Consider the following 15,651-nt stretch of genomic DNA (forward strand, 5'->3'; position numbering starts at 1 on the left):
CTGCGACGATGACAGCAGAAATCAAACCGCTCCCTTGCTAAAATCCTGGCCGGCAGAGAGTCACCTCCCTTGCTCCATATAGAGACAAAAGTCAAGAGCCACAGTTTTCCTACAGGGCTTCATAAACGAGCCACACTTTCTTCAGCACAAATTCAGTGATAACATCTCCCAGGGACTAAAGGTGAAAAACGTCAACCTGACATTAATTTCACTCTTTGGATCGCTGCAACCTCAGACTCACAATTGGCTGGATTTAAGATCTGAACTCCAGCAAGAGCATATCTGAAAGTTTAAACTGGGTTTGCTGCCCTACTCCATATGAACTGAGAGTAGAGATGGTCCTTCACAAAAGGCAGGAAAGTGAATACTGGCAAGTACCGTGCTAGGAAAAATTGATTCACAGTTTTGAATAAACACTATAACTTATAAAAATATGGTTGCTGCAGAAACTGAATGAAAAGACTGTCCCTCCTGCCAATGACCTCTCCCATTCTCTAGGCAAGACTAACTTCCTTTTCACTGGAAATAAGTTTGCAAGTAGTTCTGCTATTGCTATTTTGATCACGAGTCATTAAAATATGCATAGAAATAAAATTGCCTGACAAATTGATTCTACAATAGCTCAAGTGTCTTTAAAGTATAACATTACATTCATGCTTTTCAATTATTTATGGTTGATGGCAATCACTCCATTGATTTGGGGGAGAAAGGGCTCAGTACCAGCCCACAGTTAGATGCTAATTTATGGTTTTAGAACAGTTGCTCTTTGTTGATTTCACATACGAAAAGCAACTCCTCTCAAACCGGACAAACCCACTCTCTGTGCTCTTTAATGCCAATGACATAATACTAGTTACAGCTTCATAAAGCATACATAAAACTGGCTGTAAAGTGTCTATGAAGAGCATCCTTGGATACATTTTATGAACTGCACTTGGGAACGCCTGGGAAAAGTAGCCTGAGCAGAGCTCACGTCCATGAGAACAAAGCTTTGACACAACCCCATGTGGAAAGGCTTTCAAGGTGTCTCCATAGCATGGACCACTTCTTAATATGTACGTTGCCTATAAGGCACCTCTGCCTTTTTCATTTGCACTGACAGCGACAAACTTTTCCGTTTGCAACAGCAAGACAACAGCAGATGCTCACCACTGAAGCTCCTATGTCGGATCTGCTGGCCCTATCAGGAGGATGGGGGCCCTGAAGGAAGCTTTCGCTTAAGTGCAGCAAGGGAAGTAGAAGCAAGGGCCAAGGCTCTAAGTTATTTGGGCACTTCTACATTTAGAAATAAGTAAGCACTTTGCACGGCGCAGCTCTGTCAGACACCAGTTACACACACTCAGGGACAGTCTCCGGCACCCTCCATGCCCCAGGAGAGCCGGAGGTCAGAAAGCCCAAAGGGCTGTGGCAGAACTGCACTGAAAACTTCTATCGGTGACAGATTACCCTCACCTCATTTGCAGCAACACATATTTTACCATAGTCACCCAAGGTGGGAAATTATAGGCTTGGGAAAAACAGGACAATAGCGTTTCATTGTCAGCTAGCAAGTGTATACATTTCTAAAGGATTTTTAAAAGCTGGCTTCAATAGTTTGCCTCATCTCTTCCATATTTTACATTCATATTATTACACACTATTTTCCTGAAGGCTAAACATCTTAACCTCTTTGAAATGTCAACCTCAGTAAAGAAACACGCTCTACCTAATTTGTCCTCATTTCCACTCATCCAAAATCCCATTAAAGTCAAGTGTTCTTTTTTTTTTTTCTCTCTCAATATTAATTTACCAGCGAGAACAGGGCGTTTTATCCCCAGGTGGTGAAAGCTCACATATGGAAATATATTTAATTGGTTTAAAGATTTAAACATAATCTCCTCCCACCCCCTCCTCACTGAAATGGCTCTCCCATAACTGAGCAAAACACTCAATGCCGTTATATAAGACAGAAACGCACAAGACTGCGTTGCCAGCCTTAGAAAGAAACATTTGCAAGTGATTTTAGCAAAGCATGAGCACTTTTGATTAGCAAGCTTATCTGCATGTAGACCGAACAGAAAAACCTAAATGAAGTAACTCTGCTTTTTCCAAAGCACCCCCTGGGCACCCTTCTGTCCCCGGTGTGTGTGATGAATTGTAGCCGGCAGCCCTCTGCTCCGTACCTGCTCTGCCAAACATCGACACCACGGTTCAAGAGAAAAGGACGCTGCCACATGCAAAATGGGGGATTCTGCTGGCACTTCAGTCCCAAGCATGCCCAGAGGCAGAGGGTGGGAAAGCAAGGGGAGAGGAAAGGAGCCAGGACAGATGTTTTCTGCCTTGTTTCACGACCACCCCAACTGCTGCCATTTTTCCTCTGCTTCCTGCATGTCCCAACTCCTTTCTTTTCAACTGTAGCCTTTAATCTCATTTTCTGCCATCATCTCCAGCACCTATTGATAAAGATGTAAGCACTGTAGAAAAATCAGCATCTATCTTACTGAGATTTACACCATATGGAATTGTACTTATTAAAATAGAAATAGAATGATAATTCATTCAAATATGTACCATAGGAGAAATGTGGCATTTAAAAATATTATGTTGCCATGTTGTCCACGGACTAGGGTAAAATTCAAAGTTTAAAATGCAGTTATGGTAATAACTACAAAATAGCATGAAAAACAGATTTTAGAAATGAAGAGTTCTTTCTCAATCCATGTTTTCTTTTTTGGGCAGTGCATTCCCATTTCCTCTTTCCCTGCCCCCCCCCAACTCCTTAGTTAGGTTCACTTTTCTGCATAGTTTTTCTAAATTCACCTGATTTTACTGAATTACTAGTTCATGGAGAAATACTGGAAACAGGTATCTAACAGAAATCACACAAAATGACTAATCACTGCTGTTAATATAAGAGACCAAACCACCTAGTGCTACCTCTCCTGCTTTGAATTGACGCTCCCTATCCTTCTGGAACACGTGCACATGATAACCCCCACACATACTTTTCCTGTGTTATTTGCTACATATGGCAGTCAAATTTTATTTAATGTTACTTTAAAATAAAACCAACCTTTCTGCTTCCATCCACATCATACACTATGACCACACTTCACAGACAGACACCTCCAAAGAATACTTGCAATGGGAAAGGGGAGGGGATTCAATGTGCAAATTATAGAAGCCAAAGCATAAAAATGCTGCAACTTAGGATATTTTGCTGTTTGGAACATTTTTTGTCATAAAGGGCAAACATGCAAAGCAGCAGGATCATTTTTCCAGCCCTAAGCTAAATGCCCATGAATTTACCTCTGACGACCTCTTCCACAGACTCTGTAGTTGTGGTGGTAGTGGTTGCAATACTGGTAGTTCTTTCAGTTGCCTCCTCATACTCTTCCTCTGTCTCTTCTTCAATTTCATCACCATCATCATCATCGTCATCAGCATCTTCATCTTCCACAACGGTTAGCTCCTCATCTTCCTCTGGTTGTTCTTCTACTACCTTATCATCGCTAAATGAAGAAAATTATAATGATGTGTCAGCAACAAAATGATTTCAAGGTAACAAGAGAGAACATTTTATTCAGAAACACTATAAGGACAAGAAGTTATCTGTTTCTCCATCTCCCTCCCCTTTAAATAAAAAAGAAAGAATCGGGGAGTCTGGAACGTCCCAACGAGTAAGAAATCAAAAATGCTAAAAACCCAAAAAAAGTCCACATTAGCAATGCAGTGAGAAAACTAGCAAGATGCCAGACTGGAGCTCCTCCTTTTACACAGGAATAGAAAAAGAATCCCTATCAGCAATACCGTATTTTGACAGCTGAGTAACACTCCAAACATGCTTGCTCCACACTGCCGTCAACAAATCAATTTTTATTTTGAAAGAAGCTCAAATTAGCTCAAAATGCACTCAGTTCACATGGACATGGAAACAAGAGAGTTCCTTGGGACTTTCTCACCCAGGAGACACCTTACTCAGATGCTCGCTGTGGACTAACTTGCATACCGTTCACAGAGGACTACCAAGTGTTGAACTGACCTGGAATTGTCTACACTGACTGCTGAGTTTTTTGTTCTGTCGTTAAAGTAGTGTTGTGAACAGAACAGCCCCTTCTACAGGAATTGTGCACAGAGCTGCCTGTTTTCACAAAGGACAGGACAGAGACAGCTGACACGTGATGCTGCAACTCATGTTTAGCTGACTATTGATAGTTTTTGTCTTTGAGGTTTTATGTCCTTCTGGCACCTGAAAGTAGACAGTGGCCACGGCATTGCCTTTCAGGATCTAACACCCAGAGAAGGAGAGGACCCAGTTTTGGTCTTCTGTGTGACAGCGGCACTGGTGGAGAGCTGAAAGCCATACGGTTTTGCTGATGAGGCTGCCGTCTCGGCCAACGCGTGCAGCCATTCAGCATGGCAAGCTCAGCCCAGATGCTCTGCACTACCAACACCGCTGTACAGCTGACCCGTAAGGCCTCCATAAAAGACCCGTGGTACCAATGTGTATTAGGATGGCAACACAAGCACCCCTATGCTCACAAAACCCCCCCTAAGCTATTGGGCTAAACACTGTTATCCATAATAGTGCTTTAAATTCATATAGCCGCCTAAAATCCTCAGGATTTAATCAATCTTGGACAACAGGAAAGAATACTGCAATTGACTATCAAATGCATTTGGTGGCTTAATATGTCAAGAATTTTCTGGGATCACTCTTAATTCTGAATGATACACAGGCAACAGGCCAAAAAATGTACGCTCAGCTACTGCTACTGTTGCTTTTGAAAAGCTTCCTAACTCAGTGGCCAGCTGTGGCAAGTTCTCAGGTTTGTTAATCAGATCTTCTACTTGAAATTCACTACTAATGAGTAAATGATCTTAAATATTCAAACATGCAGTGACTTTTTGTCACCTTCATACATAAGTGGTTTTGCATCTTTTTCATGGCATCTCATATGCTTGAACAGCCTTTTATGTGAAGTTAGCAACTTCTCTCCCTCACCTCATTTCAGAGACCAAGTCTGTAATAGTTCATTTTATAATAGGTTGCCTACTACAATTTTGAAAGTGAACTCAGAGCAAAAAGGAGGTCAGTACGATCTTTCTTAATAAGGTATTACAAAGAAGTTAAAAAATTTATTGATAAAAATCTTGTATGCCACAAACCTGACTCTACTAAGAGAAAGTTAAGTCTCTATACAAACAAGAATGAATCTCCTGTTCCTTTCTCCCCAAAATATATGGCCTCCAGAAACACAAAGGAGACTTAAAGTAATAATGAAGCTTTCAAGCCCAGGTAGATTATACAAATGGATGTGGTAACAGCTAAGTTGCAGAGGAGTCTGAATAAGGGATGACCTGTTTCCATTTACATGGGAGAAAGACTGAAAACGGGGCACAAAACCACTGGGTTTTTCTCTTGATTTCAAAGAACTGGCTTAGAAATTTCACCATCTCCACTGTGTGGTTTTCCCCTGCCGTTCTAATTTCAGTATGTCCAAAATTTTCTACTTTGTTTTTAGTGACTCCTTTCTGAACAACAGATTTCTTCTCTTTTTATTTTTCTTACCAACTACTTCACCTTTCTATGAGCATGAAATAAATGCTATATGTACACCATCACCTTTCAACTGCAAGATTGAGGTGGATTTTAAGTCCAGTATCTGTTTCTGATCCCCAGGTTAAGGTGCTTCTAGTCTTGCCTGGCTACAGACATTTAAACTAGGCATGCTGAGTATAAGACATGCAGGTTTTGATCAAGATCATCAGACACCATATGCCTTTCAACATTAAAGAAAGCTGCTCTCTGTCTTTCTCTCACCTAAGCTACAAACACAGCATGCTTTTAAAAAAGTGCAATTATTTTTTCCTCTTCCTTTCACATGAACGATCACTCTCAGATATTGGCAAGCTCATAAAGTTAAAAAAGGATGACAACAACAACAACCTAATGAAACAAACAAAGGAAAGTCAATTAGTCACATGGAAAGCCACTTCAAAAATAATTTGTATGTGTGCATCCAATATCCATCTGTTTTTAGCTACACAAAAGCAGTCAAGTCAGCTATGTCAGTCCACAGCATTTTGCTGGGAAATTCTCAGCATCAAGGCCAAGTTGGTTTGTTTTGGTTTTTTTCTTTTTTCTTTCTTTTTTAGGAGGTGTGATGGTGAAGGGGGCAGGATGAAAGATGACAATTCTCTGCGTGGATTGGTTGGCTATGCCCACGATTACAGTGGGCCCTCGTTTCCTCTCCAGTAACTTACCAGAAGTAAATGCTTAAGGGTAGCCCTCACCTGCATCCCCCTTATGAAACGCTGCTTGCTGAAGAACTAGACATCTGAGAAGGTAAAAGCTGGAAGTGATGAAAGACTACAACAGTTTATGGGATCAGGCTCCTGAAAATATTCTAAAAAGCTTGCACAAAAAGGTACTGGAATATTCCTTCTACTATTTTGATTACTCCTAGAAAAATTGGATTTCTGCTAGCAACATATTCTGCAAGACTCAATCACAAGGGTAGTATTTCACAGGATTATATTTTATTGCAAGTTTCAAGAAAAAGGAACAATGAAAATAGAAGTGGTTTTGCCTTAGATTTAGATACCTAAATAGAAGCGAGAACCTCGCTATATACTTATAGAATTCAGATGCTTGAAATTGAGCTTTAGAAGGTCATTTCCCTGTTTAACAGGTTTTAAAAACTCTCATTGTACAGAAGTGTGAAGCTACACTCAGGTTCTAAAGAACCACTCCAGACTTTCTCTGAAAGTAATTATTTTCCCAGCTGTCTACTTTATTTTATTTTTATTTATACAAAGATGAGTTAGTCTCTCCCCCTATAAGTACTGTCTTCCAAAGAGGAGGGGATGGGGAGATGAAGAGCTTTATGCTCTCTTAACAAGTTTCTTCCTGAATGAAGCCAAATACCAGAAACTAACTGGACTGGCATTATTCTGGTGGTTTAATGATGCTCAGCTATACCGCACAGTATCACAGACCTAACGGCACGAATACACAACAGCCAGGGATGTATCCTAGCAAGGCCTAACAGTAACAACAGCAACAGCTTCACATTAGTTATCAAGGCTACCCATTAGGTCACTCACTCCTTAGAGTCAATCACAGTAACCACGCTCAGCAGTGCGAACAGAGGATGACCACACCTTCTCAGAGGCCATGGTTACGATAAGATGTGAGAAAAGCAACGTACTGCATGCAGCCCCTTAGCAGCACTCCTCAGGAGCCAGGGGGAAGGAGGAGATCCCCCAGTATTTGGCAGTAATCAGGGGACTTGGAGCCTCATGCTTGAAGACACACATTTAACATAAACAGTGCTGTATCTTGATGTGCTTCTGTTGCAAACTAAGACAGTGGGTGGACTTCACATATTCTTAGTATTAGAAAAGGTACTACGTCTTGTAAGGAACATGAAAAAAATATGCTTGGTTTTGTCTCCTTGGATTTAACCACTGTCATCATCCTGGCTCTTCAAAGAGCATGCATGCGAGAGGGACGACGGAGAACAACAGAGAAGGGAATGAACTTGTACTTCAACATTTGGAATAAAGCATCAACTTTTCAGAGACAAAACCCTCTCTCTTGCACAGGGTGTAGAACTGTTTCTCCCTGTCATGCTAAATGCTCTGGTACCATTCACATTTCTCAATTAGCACCACCACGGTGCTGTTTCCCAGACAGCACGTCTAACTTTTGCACACCCTTCATCACAGTAATCAGTTTACATCCACCATTTTCAAACAAAGGTTTACTACCAAATGAATGTGGATACTGATATTTTTCTCAGAAGTCTTGGAGTTTTATTTAATAATAGTACCAGGTGTGCTTGCTTCCTGATATTATTATTACATTTTACCTTCTTCGGTAAACAAGTATGACAGTCGTCTTTCTCCTGGAACCACGATACCTTGACAGCTTTTTCTGTATATTCCCTTGATACCGTCCCAGCCAGGGTTTTATTAGCACCACAGACTGCAGTGTCTCGTTTACAATAAATTGTTGACGTTTCACCTTAGCTTAGTGGTGCCGGTGACAGGATTTTTCAAAGGTTGCTCAAAAAAATTGCTTGATACACTGGTAAGATCACAGATTTGTAAAGCCATCATCTGAATTTAACAGTTCAGCAGTAAACAACGGAGGTAAATTGTTAGGCTTGAATACAGCCATGAAAATACTTGCAACCCCCCCCCCCCCCCCCCCAACATTAGTATACCTCAATCTCCTGTCAGTGGAGACTTTTGGCAAGGAGGGCCAGCACTTTCCTTTCATGATTGACACAGATGTCATCATGGCTTTGAAACTTCCACTTCAACCTCCACACATACGGGATATTAAAATCCATTCCCCCTATCACGGAAATGATGCTTCCCTTGAGTATCCAAGTAGCACACTGGGTCATTAATACAAATCAGCCACACCCCTGTATGTGGTGAAACGGGGTAACTGAAGTTTGGTGGTTTCAGCTCTATTTCCGATGCCGCAGACACACTGGGGTTCCAGGCAGCCTTAAGAGATAATTGGTTCCATTGACTCCAACAGAAACATACGGACCACTCCAGTGGATGTATTTCTGGTTTTAAAATGGGTACCACTGTACAGCTCCTGCTAGTACGCACCTAAGCACATCGTTACAAGCAATGTTTAAACCATGGATCTGTAATGTATATCTAATAACTTCCTTTTCTCAATCCATCACTGCAGTAAGAGCTGGCACCAATGTATTATTTATTCACTCAGAAGCGTGCATCGTCCTTTTATCGTGAAGATAAAATTGAAGGAAAGGTAAAGGACAGTGAAGGAAAGCGAACTATGCTACCTCTTGCTGTTCAAGAAATAAGAAAACATTAGTAAATGAAAGTTTCCTTTCCGTATTCCAATAACCTGCAACAGGGACAGAGGCAGAACACAGATGACAAGAACGATGAGTTTTCTTTCTAATGGTGTTTCAGAACTCATGGGGCTGCAGCATAAGCTATGTTTTAAGAGGTTTCTGTCTGCAACCATTAACTTCAGACAAAAATGTGGCAAAGCTTTCAATTTAGGATAACAAATAACTATGATGAATTACTGGTTTTGGGAAGTAGCTCACGTTTGTCTGCAATAAACACTCATCCATTTAGATGTATTTAAACCATGATTTTGCCAAGTAACTTGAACAAAAAAATACTCCATCAGTGGGTGAAAAAGAATGAAAAGGTGTTCAAGACAGATGTTTTAATATCTGGAACGATAATAATTCACTACACTTCGCAACTATATTTTATTGCAAATAGATTCCATCTGGACTGTGGTTTTTACCAGCCACCAAGCCTGAGCAAATAGCTGGGGGAAAGCTAATTCCAGGAGAGGAACCGAATCAGCAGTAGCAACAAGCCACCGTCTGCCTACAGAGAGCAAGGCCATAGATGTTGGCTCTAGACAGCTGTGGGAATTAACATAGGAGAAGCAATTGCTGCATGTAACTTGCAGCCTGTGCTCTTTCAGCCTAAGAGGCCAAGCTGATGGTAATTTATGCATCCATAACCTTTACTACTGCAAGTGCCATCATCCCAGTTTCCAGCATCTTGTGCTTCCGGTTCCCAAAAGCACAAAACCCCCCACCCCTCTATAGCCTCTACAGCTCCCCCAAATGAACTCCGGGAAACATGCAATGGGACTGGATTGTCAAGTATTCAGCCTGGGTCTAGCTTTGCTTCCAGCAGAAGATTAATGATGAGCACAGATACCTATTTATCCCCATGTATAGGAAAGCTCCAGAGCACAAAGTTCTTTAACTGTGGGAGTGGAAATGGACAGATCCAGCTGTGAACCTCTACATGCCTTAAGAATTAATGCCTTAAAAGAAAATGCAAAACAGAAACACAAAGCAAATTACAAGAATAGGACACATGCTTGGAATCCAAACAAGAAGATGAGTGCATTTGAGATGGCCTAATTACCAGGCTTTTGGTTAAAAGCAAATCAGAAAGCTAACAGACAAGGAACCAAATTCTCCCTCAACAAACCTGCACATCAGAGGCCTGGGTATTTTCCACCTAATGTGTTTCCAAACCTTGCATGCTAGAAAAAGTTCTTCTGACCAAAGGATGAGATTTCTCAGGAACCAGGTTTGATCCCACCACCGCACTCCTCTGAATGGTGTCACTAATTAAACCTATGAGTCAACATAGGAACTACTTAAAGCTAAAAACTAAGCCAACAGTGCATGCGGGCACATGAGCACCCACCTCACTGCACCTTCTGTTATTTAGCTTTGACTTTGGTTCACTAGCTGACTTCAAGACTAAGTTGAGTATACGAACTATGTGAAACTGAGTATCCAGGTAGTAAATTTAAACAAGAACTACCAAAGTAATGCTGCATGGGGTAGAAGAGAGGAAAGGAAGTCAAAACCAAGTGTGAAATGAAAATTTCAGCATTCACCTTGGAAGTCTAGGAGTAGAGAGTTATACCAAAAAGGTCTGTTTTCCTGAAGTATGGGGGAGGTGGGAATGGATAGCAGGGCAAGAATTAAACTGCACTGCGGTTGTGAGATTAGGCACAGAGCCAGGAAAGAAAAGGCTTATGCCAGACCTCCAGTCTATGTAACTGATCTTTTAAATGGCTTTATTGGCGTCAAAGTCCAGAAAATTACAGTGATTTACTGAATTGAAAGTCTGACCCACAAGGTACCTCAACAATAATGTTTCTGGTCTGTCTGTTAAGTGACCACAAAAGCACAAACTGCTTAAAAAATGCCTTAGTTATTTTCATTAGGGTTGGATTATACTACGTTAGTAAATCAGGTATCTCACAACAAGAAGAAATAATGTGATATTCAGACACATATAAACACCTATTAAGAGACAGTTAAACTTTTAAGAACTCAGATGGGCACCTTCTATTGCACAGCAAGTCAGGACGAGCAATTCATATTGCCTAGCATTTTTCAGACATTCATTTTGTCACTTCTAATTATTTTCCTTTTTGTTTTCCCTTTACTGAAGAGGTTGCAATTATGTTTATTTTCACATTTCCTAATAGAAAAAAAAACCTGAAATAATCTATTTCAAGAAGTGTCACATAGGCTGCTTTTGAGTTCTTAGACCTTATCAAACAACTGAATTATGTGCTTCAGACTGTCTCTCTCCTTTTACTGCTTTTTTTTTTTAACCTTTTATACAAAAACAATACCAAAAATGTGCCTGGTTTCATTGATACTTTGATAGAAAACAAGAAAAGTTGCACTAAAAATCTTTTAATCTAATTTTTAAATAGAGCATTTATAAAAACCAAACACACATTCCCTGCCCTGCTGCCTGTGACAAGAGACATTTATCTTTTTCCCCATAATTAAACAAGAAGGTATACTTTATACCATTAGAAATTTCTTTCCACAGCTGACCTGCTTAAAAAGACAGGTGTACAAGGTAACATGTAACATTTGATCTCCTGCATTCGCAGAAGGTACCTGTTGACTAATATGCAAGAATACTTTTTCAAAACTGACCTAGTTTTCTCTCTGAAACAAAGCCTTTGCTGGTGTTACTGTTCTGACAATTTTCTTTGGAAGATGAAGGATTCAGCAAGAAGTATGTCATTTTTAGAGAAGGACAGAATAATAACGTATTTAACCCATATTCTTTCTCACTTTGATTATTTTTGCTAAAGAGAATCTTAAAAACTAGAAAAGTAAACATATCTGCAAACACACAAAATTGGGCTCTGTGAGCCTGATGACACTGAATAAATATTAAATTCAAAATCCTGACCTCAAAAATGTATTAAGACTGAATGTGATGGAAGAGGGCAGAGCGAAGGTCGCCTTTGCAGCCCTATTTCAGCCAGCTTGAGAATCAGCAGAAAAGTCTGGATCTGTTACAACACATTTGTTTCCACAAAACTTCTGCCGTACTTGGAATAGACTATTCAGTGTCTCTCTGTCCAACCTGCTATCCTACAGCTTATCTGAAGCAGACAGTGTGAACTCTGTACCAAACCAAATACTTGCCCTGTTTGTGGAATTAACCATCTTGGTACCCTCGCACAACGACAACATGGTAAAACTGGAAGAATAACTGGTTTACAACTGGGAAAGCAAACAAAAGAATACCAGAAGCATGTAATAACTCTGGATGTTCAATTTTAGACATCGAGTAACATTTCCCAGAGAACGTGCCATCTTAAACCTTTTAAATACAGCTGCCACCAGCAGCAGCTGCAAGAGGCCAGGGCTTCTGCAGAGCAGATTATCTCCACCGATGCAGCCAGAAGAAAAAGGGGCACCTTTTGTACCAAGCTTTTTATGGTGGCCACAGCATGCCAAGCCTAGCAGAAGACTTTCATGACAGAAGCAAGCATAGATCCAGTTCTCCAGGTCAACGTTTTATCGTTTCAACCTTTTTCACTCAGGTCACAATTTGAGTGTTATTTTTTCCTCAGCAGTGATCAAAATAGAGATCCCATGTGAAGAAGCGGCTTGTCATCATGTAACCAAAGCCAAAACATTTGCATTCAAGATTAGAAACCTTTTCTGTCAGGAAGAAAAAACCCTATATATTTTTACTGTTTCATCCATGTATTCAAACTGTGTAGCCTTTGTTAGAAGGCAAAGGAAAAGAAGTCTTTACTACAGAAAATGCTTTACTACACTGCTGTTCATAGCATAGCCTCACAAGAGGTAGAATTCTTAAATTTCCATAAACCACCCCAATGCTGAGCTCTTATTTCTAGTACAGACCACAAATATCACTGAAAGGTAAAATAGAGCAGGAACTGCTGGATAACTTTATGGAAGGATATCCAGCTATGCATCCACCGGCACACAGTCATGCTGGTGTGACAGTACGTGTTGAAAAACCCAGCTGTAAATTTCTCACTTCCTGTTTTTTTCATGCATTATTAAATAGTACAGCGCTTGAAATGGGGTGGTATAGATCATGATGTCATAAGAACTTCTCAGAACATCTTGCAGACATATCAGAAGGGTTTCTTGAGTTGATTATGACACGAACATATACAGGGAACCCTTCCCTCCCACATTTCAGTCATCGCAAGTGACAAAATTTTTGCTTATAAAATTTTTGCCTATTACGGCAGCCGATAGCTCTGTTTGATGAGGTCAAAAAAAATGTAACCCTTCTTTGCAAGTCAACCTTCTACTAAATGTGCAAGTTTGATGCCATTAACATCCCGAAACAAGCTCAACATTCACCTAAGTCACATAGGTAGCCTGCACAGCTAGCAAACTGCTTTCATCAGGGGTCATGAAAGCCTAGCTATCTTCTACTCATCACTTCCTCAATTAGATTAATTCTCTCCACCCATAGCCTCATCCATCACTTCAGCTAATGCTTTATACTCAAATGGTGATTGGATTTGCCAGCTCAGCATCGCTGTAATTACCTCTCAAAGCAACGCGCTGCTTCATCAATTCCATTCTAACTTTACTTGTCCTAAGAAGAAATCCAACACTTACCAGTCTTCCTAGAGTCATTAATGCTGTGTTTCTATGCTATCTGAATTTTAACAACCTCCATGTTAAAAAGAAAAAAACCTGTTATTAAAAATGTATCACGATCTACCCAAATATTAAGTAACAGCCAACATGAGAGACAAACCCAATTAATGTAAGAATGAGACACAGAATATGCTAATAGCACATAAAATATGCAAATAGGACAAAATACCTCTAGAGTTATTCAACATAAGCAGTAACATTATGCCTACAACTTGGTGATGCTTTAGTTTAATTTATAAAGAAAAGCAATTAGGTTTTATCATTAAAATGCTTATAAAAACACAGAAGTTCTTAGATAAGCTGTGCCATTAATAATGTTTTAGAATAGGTATAAAGCACTTTTTTCTATTTCAGTTTCTAACAGTTCTACTACAAAAATCAAGACGATACGAACTTCCAACCAGTTAGCTGAAATATTATATTGCAAAAATCAGAACACCTTCCACACTACCTCCCTAAATGAATTGAGTTCTCTAAAATACCAATTTAGAGATGGACAATTCACGTAGCGCAAAATTCACCTATTTCAATAACTGGCATTAACCTATACTGATGGCAAACTTCAGAGGAGGGGAAAAAGGCAAGAAAAACTAAGCAAGTTCATAATTCCTAGTGTTCATTTTAAGGGCACTGACTCCCAATTAGGAACAATTTGTATTAGGCCAGCTGATGAGAATGCTGCCTCTGGCTGCACTGCTCCCTGCTCCTGTGACACGGATGACTGAGTTCCCCACCAAGCAGACCCTGAACCACTGCACTAGGCATACCACCGCTGGCACAAGGTTCAGTTTTCCTTAAACTTCAGGGGTATGAACAGCCTACAGCTCAGCCTGCACAGTATGGAAAAAGGGAAATCCTTTTATCCATTCAAATGCAAGTCATTTCCTGCTTCTAAGTCAGAACCTGCAGTACAGACCCTTTGTCCAGCTTCACGTCTGGTTCAGCTTTACTAGCTCAAGCGTTTGGGGAGTAGGGGGTGGCTTTTTTTTAATGTTTTGGTTTTTTAAAGAATCATTTAGGAGATTCCCACTGGAGCACTTCTCACTGAAATTTTAGACATTTACTTTCCAATTCAATGAAAAAGCTGACATCAATGAGAACTTGTTGTTTGTTTTAACATGAGTGACAAGATGGCTTGAAAACAGATGAATACTCAACAGAGACAAAATGTTAATTTTCTTTTTCTTCCAGTGAGCGTGTTTCCAATGAAGAATTTAGCCTCGGCACCTTCCTTTTTCTTGATCAATGACACTTTTTTAGCTTTAGAATAGCAAAAACTCCAAAAGGACTCCAGGTATCCCATTTCTATGTTCTTCAGACAAATCTTTAGGGCTCAGAGCTGGACTCCAATTAAGCCTCAGATTTTTGACTCGATGCTGCAAGACAACTTTAACAGTAAGAACAATGGGAGAGGAGGAGGAGGGAAGAATGGTCAAGAAACACAATGTCACTACATACTAGATACAAGTATGAAGAAACAGGTAGAAATTGAAGGATTTAAGAAGTAGTAAGAATCTCAGAAAGATCTGCACACCCACCCTCCCCTTGATTTCTGCATCAACAACACTCTACATCCAGACACCGCTCAGGGCCCGACTCTTCCTCAGGCGTGCAGCACTTCCCCACCGCATGGGGACTCTGACACCCCAGGTTTCACACAGCCACAGCAGGGGTTTACTGCAGGTATCAGATGATGGCCTCACTGCAGGTGTACTTAAACAAAGGACACCCAGCTGCTGATGGCCAACACAACACATATGGTTGAAAGCCTGTCCATTAAAGCTCTCTGGGGATGCAACACAGAATCCTCTCTTTGAAATGGGAGGAGGCAATGCATATCAACACCACCACCTTAATCCTCCTAGTTTTGCCAGTTTTTTTCCTCCATGTTCAAGCCGTGTTTGTTTCTTCCAGCTGTAGTTCAAATGCCAAAGAGACTGAAGTACCCATCAGAGCAACAGATAAGGAAGATGAGAGAATTTTGGTTACTTTTTCTTAACCTCCTTGATCAGTTTATATGCAATGGCCAGAAATATGCCCGGGTCAAACAATCCCCTAAAGGCTCTTCCTTCATGCTGTATTTCCAAATACATTTTCTGGGGGCGGATGAAGAGATGAGCAGGGGAAAAAGAAGGGTGAGAGGGACACAGGG

The 15,651-nt window shown here is 40.5% G+C and overlaps 1 protein-coding gene across 2 annotated transcripts in view; it reads right to left on the reverse strand.

Moving 5' to 3' along the window:
- APP (amyloid beta precursor protein) overlaps positions 1–15,651 on the reverse strand; it is a 239,861-nt gene that overhangs the window by 96,862 nt on the left and 127,348 nt on the right. For both annotated transcript variants that reach the window (XM_076352421.1, XM_076352429.1), the window contains exon 6: positions 3,289–3,491. In XM_076352421.1, coding sequence (XP_076208536.1) covers positions 3,289–3,491 — 203 coding nt within the window. The remainder of the gene's footprint in view (positions 1–3,288; positions 3,492–15,651) is intronic.

Source organism: Aptenodytes patagonicus, chromosome 1, assembly GCF_965638725.1.
Source record: "Aptenodytes patagonicus chromosome 1, bAptPat1.pri.cur, whole genome shotgun sequence".
In the NCBI taxonomy this organism is placed as follows: Eukaryota; Metazoa; Chordata; class Aves; order Sphenisciformes; family Spheniscidae; genus Aptenodytes; species Aptenodytes patagonicus.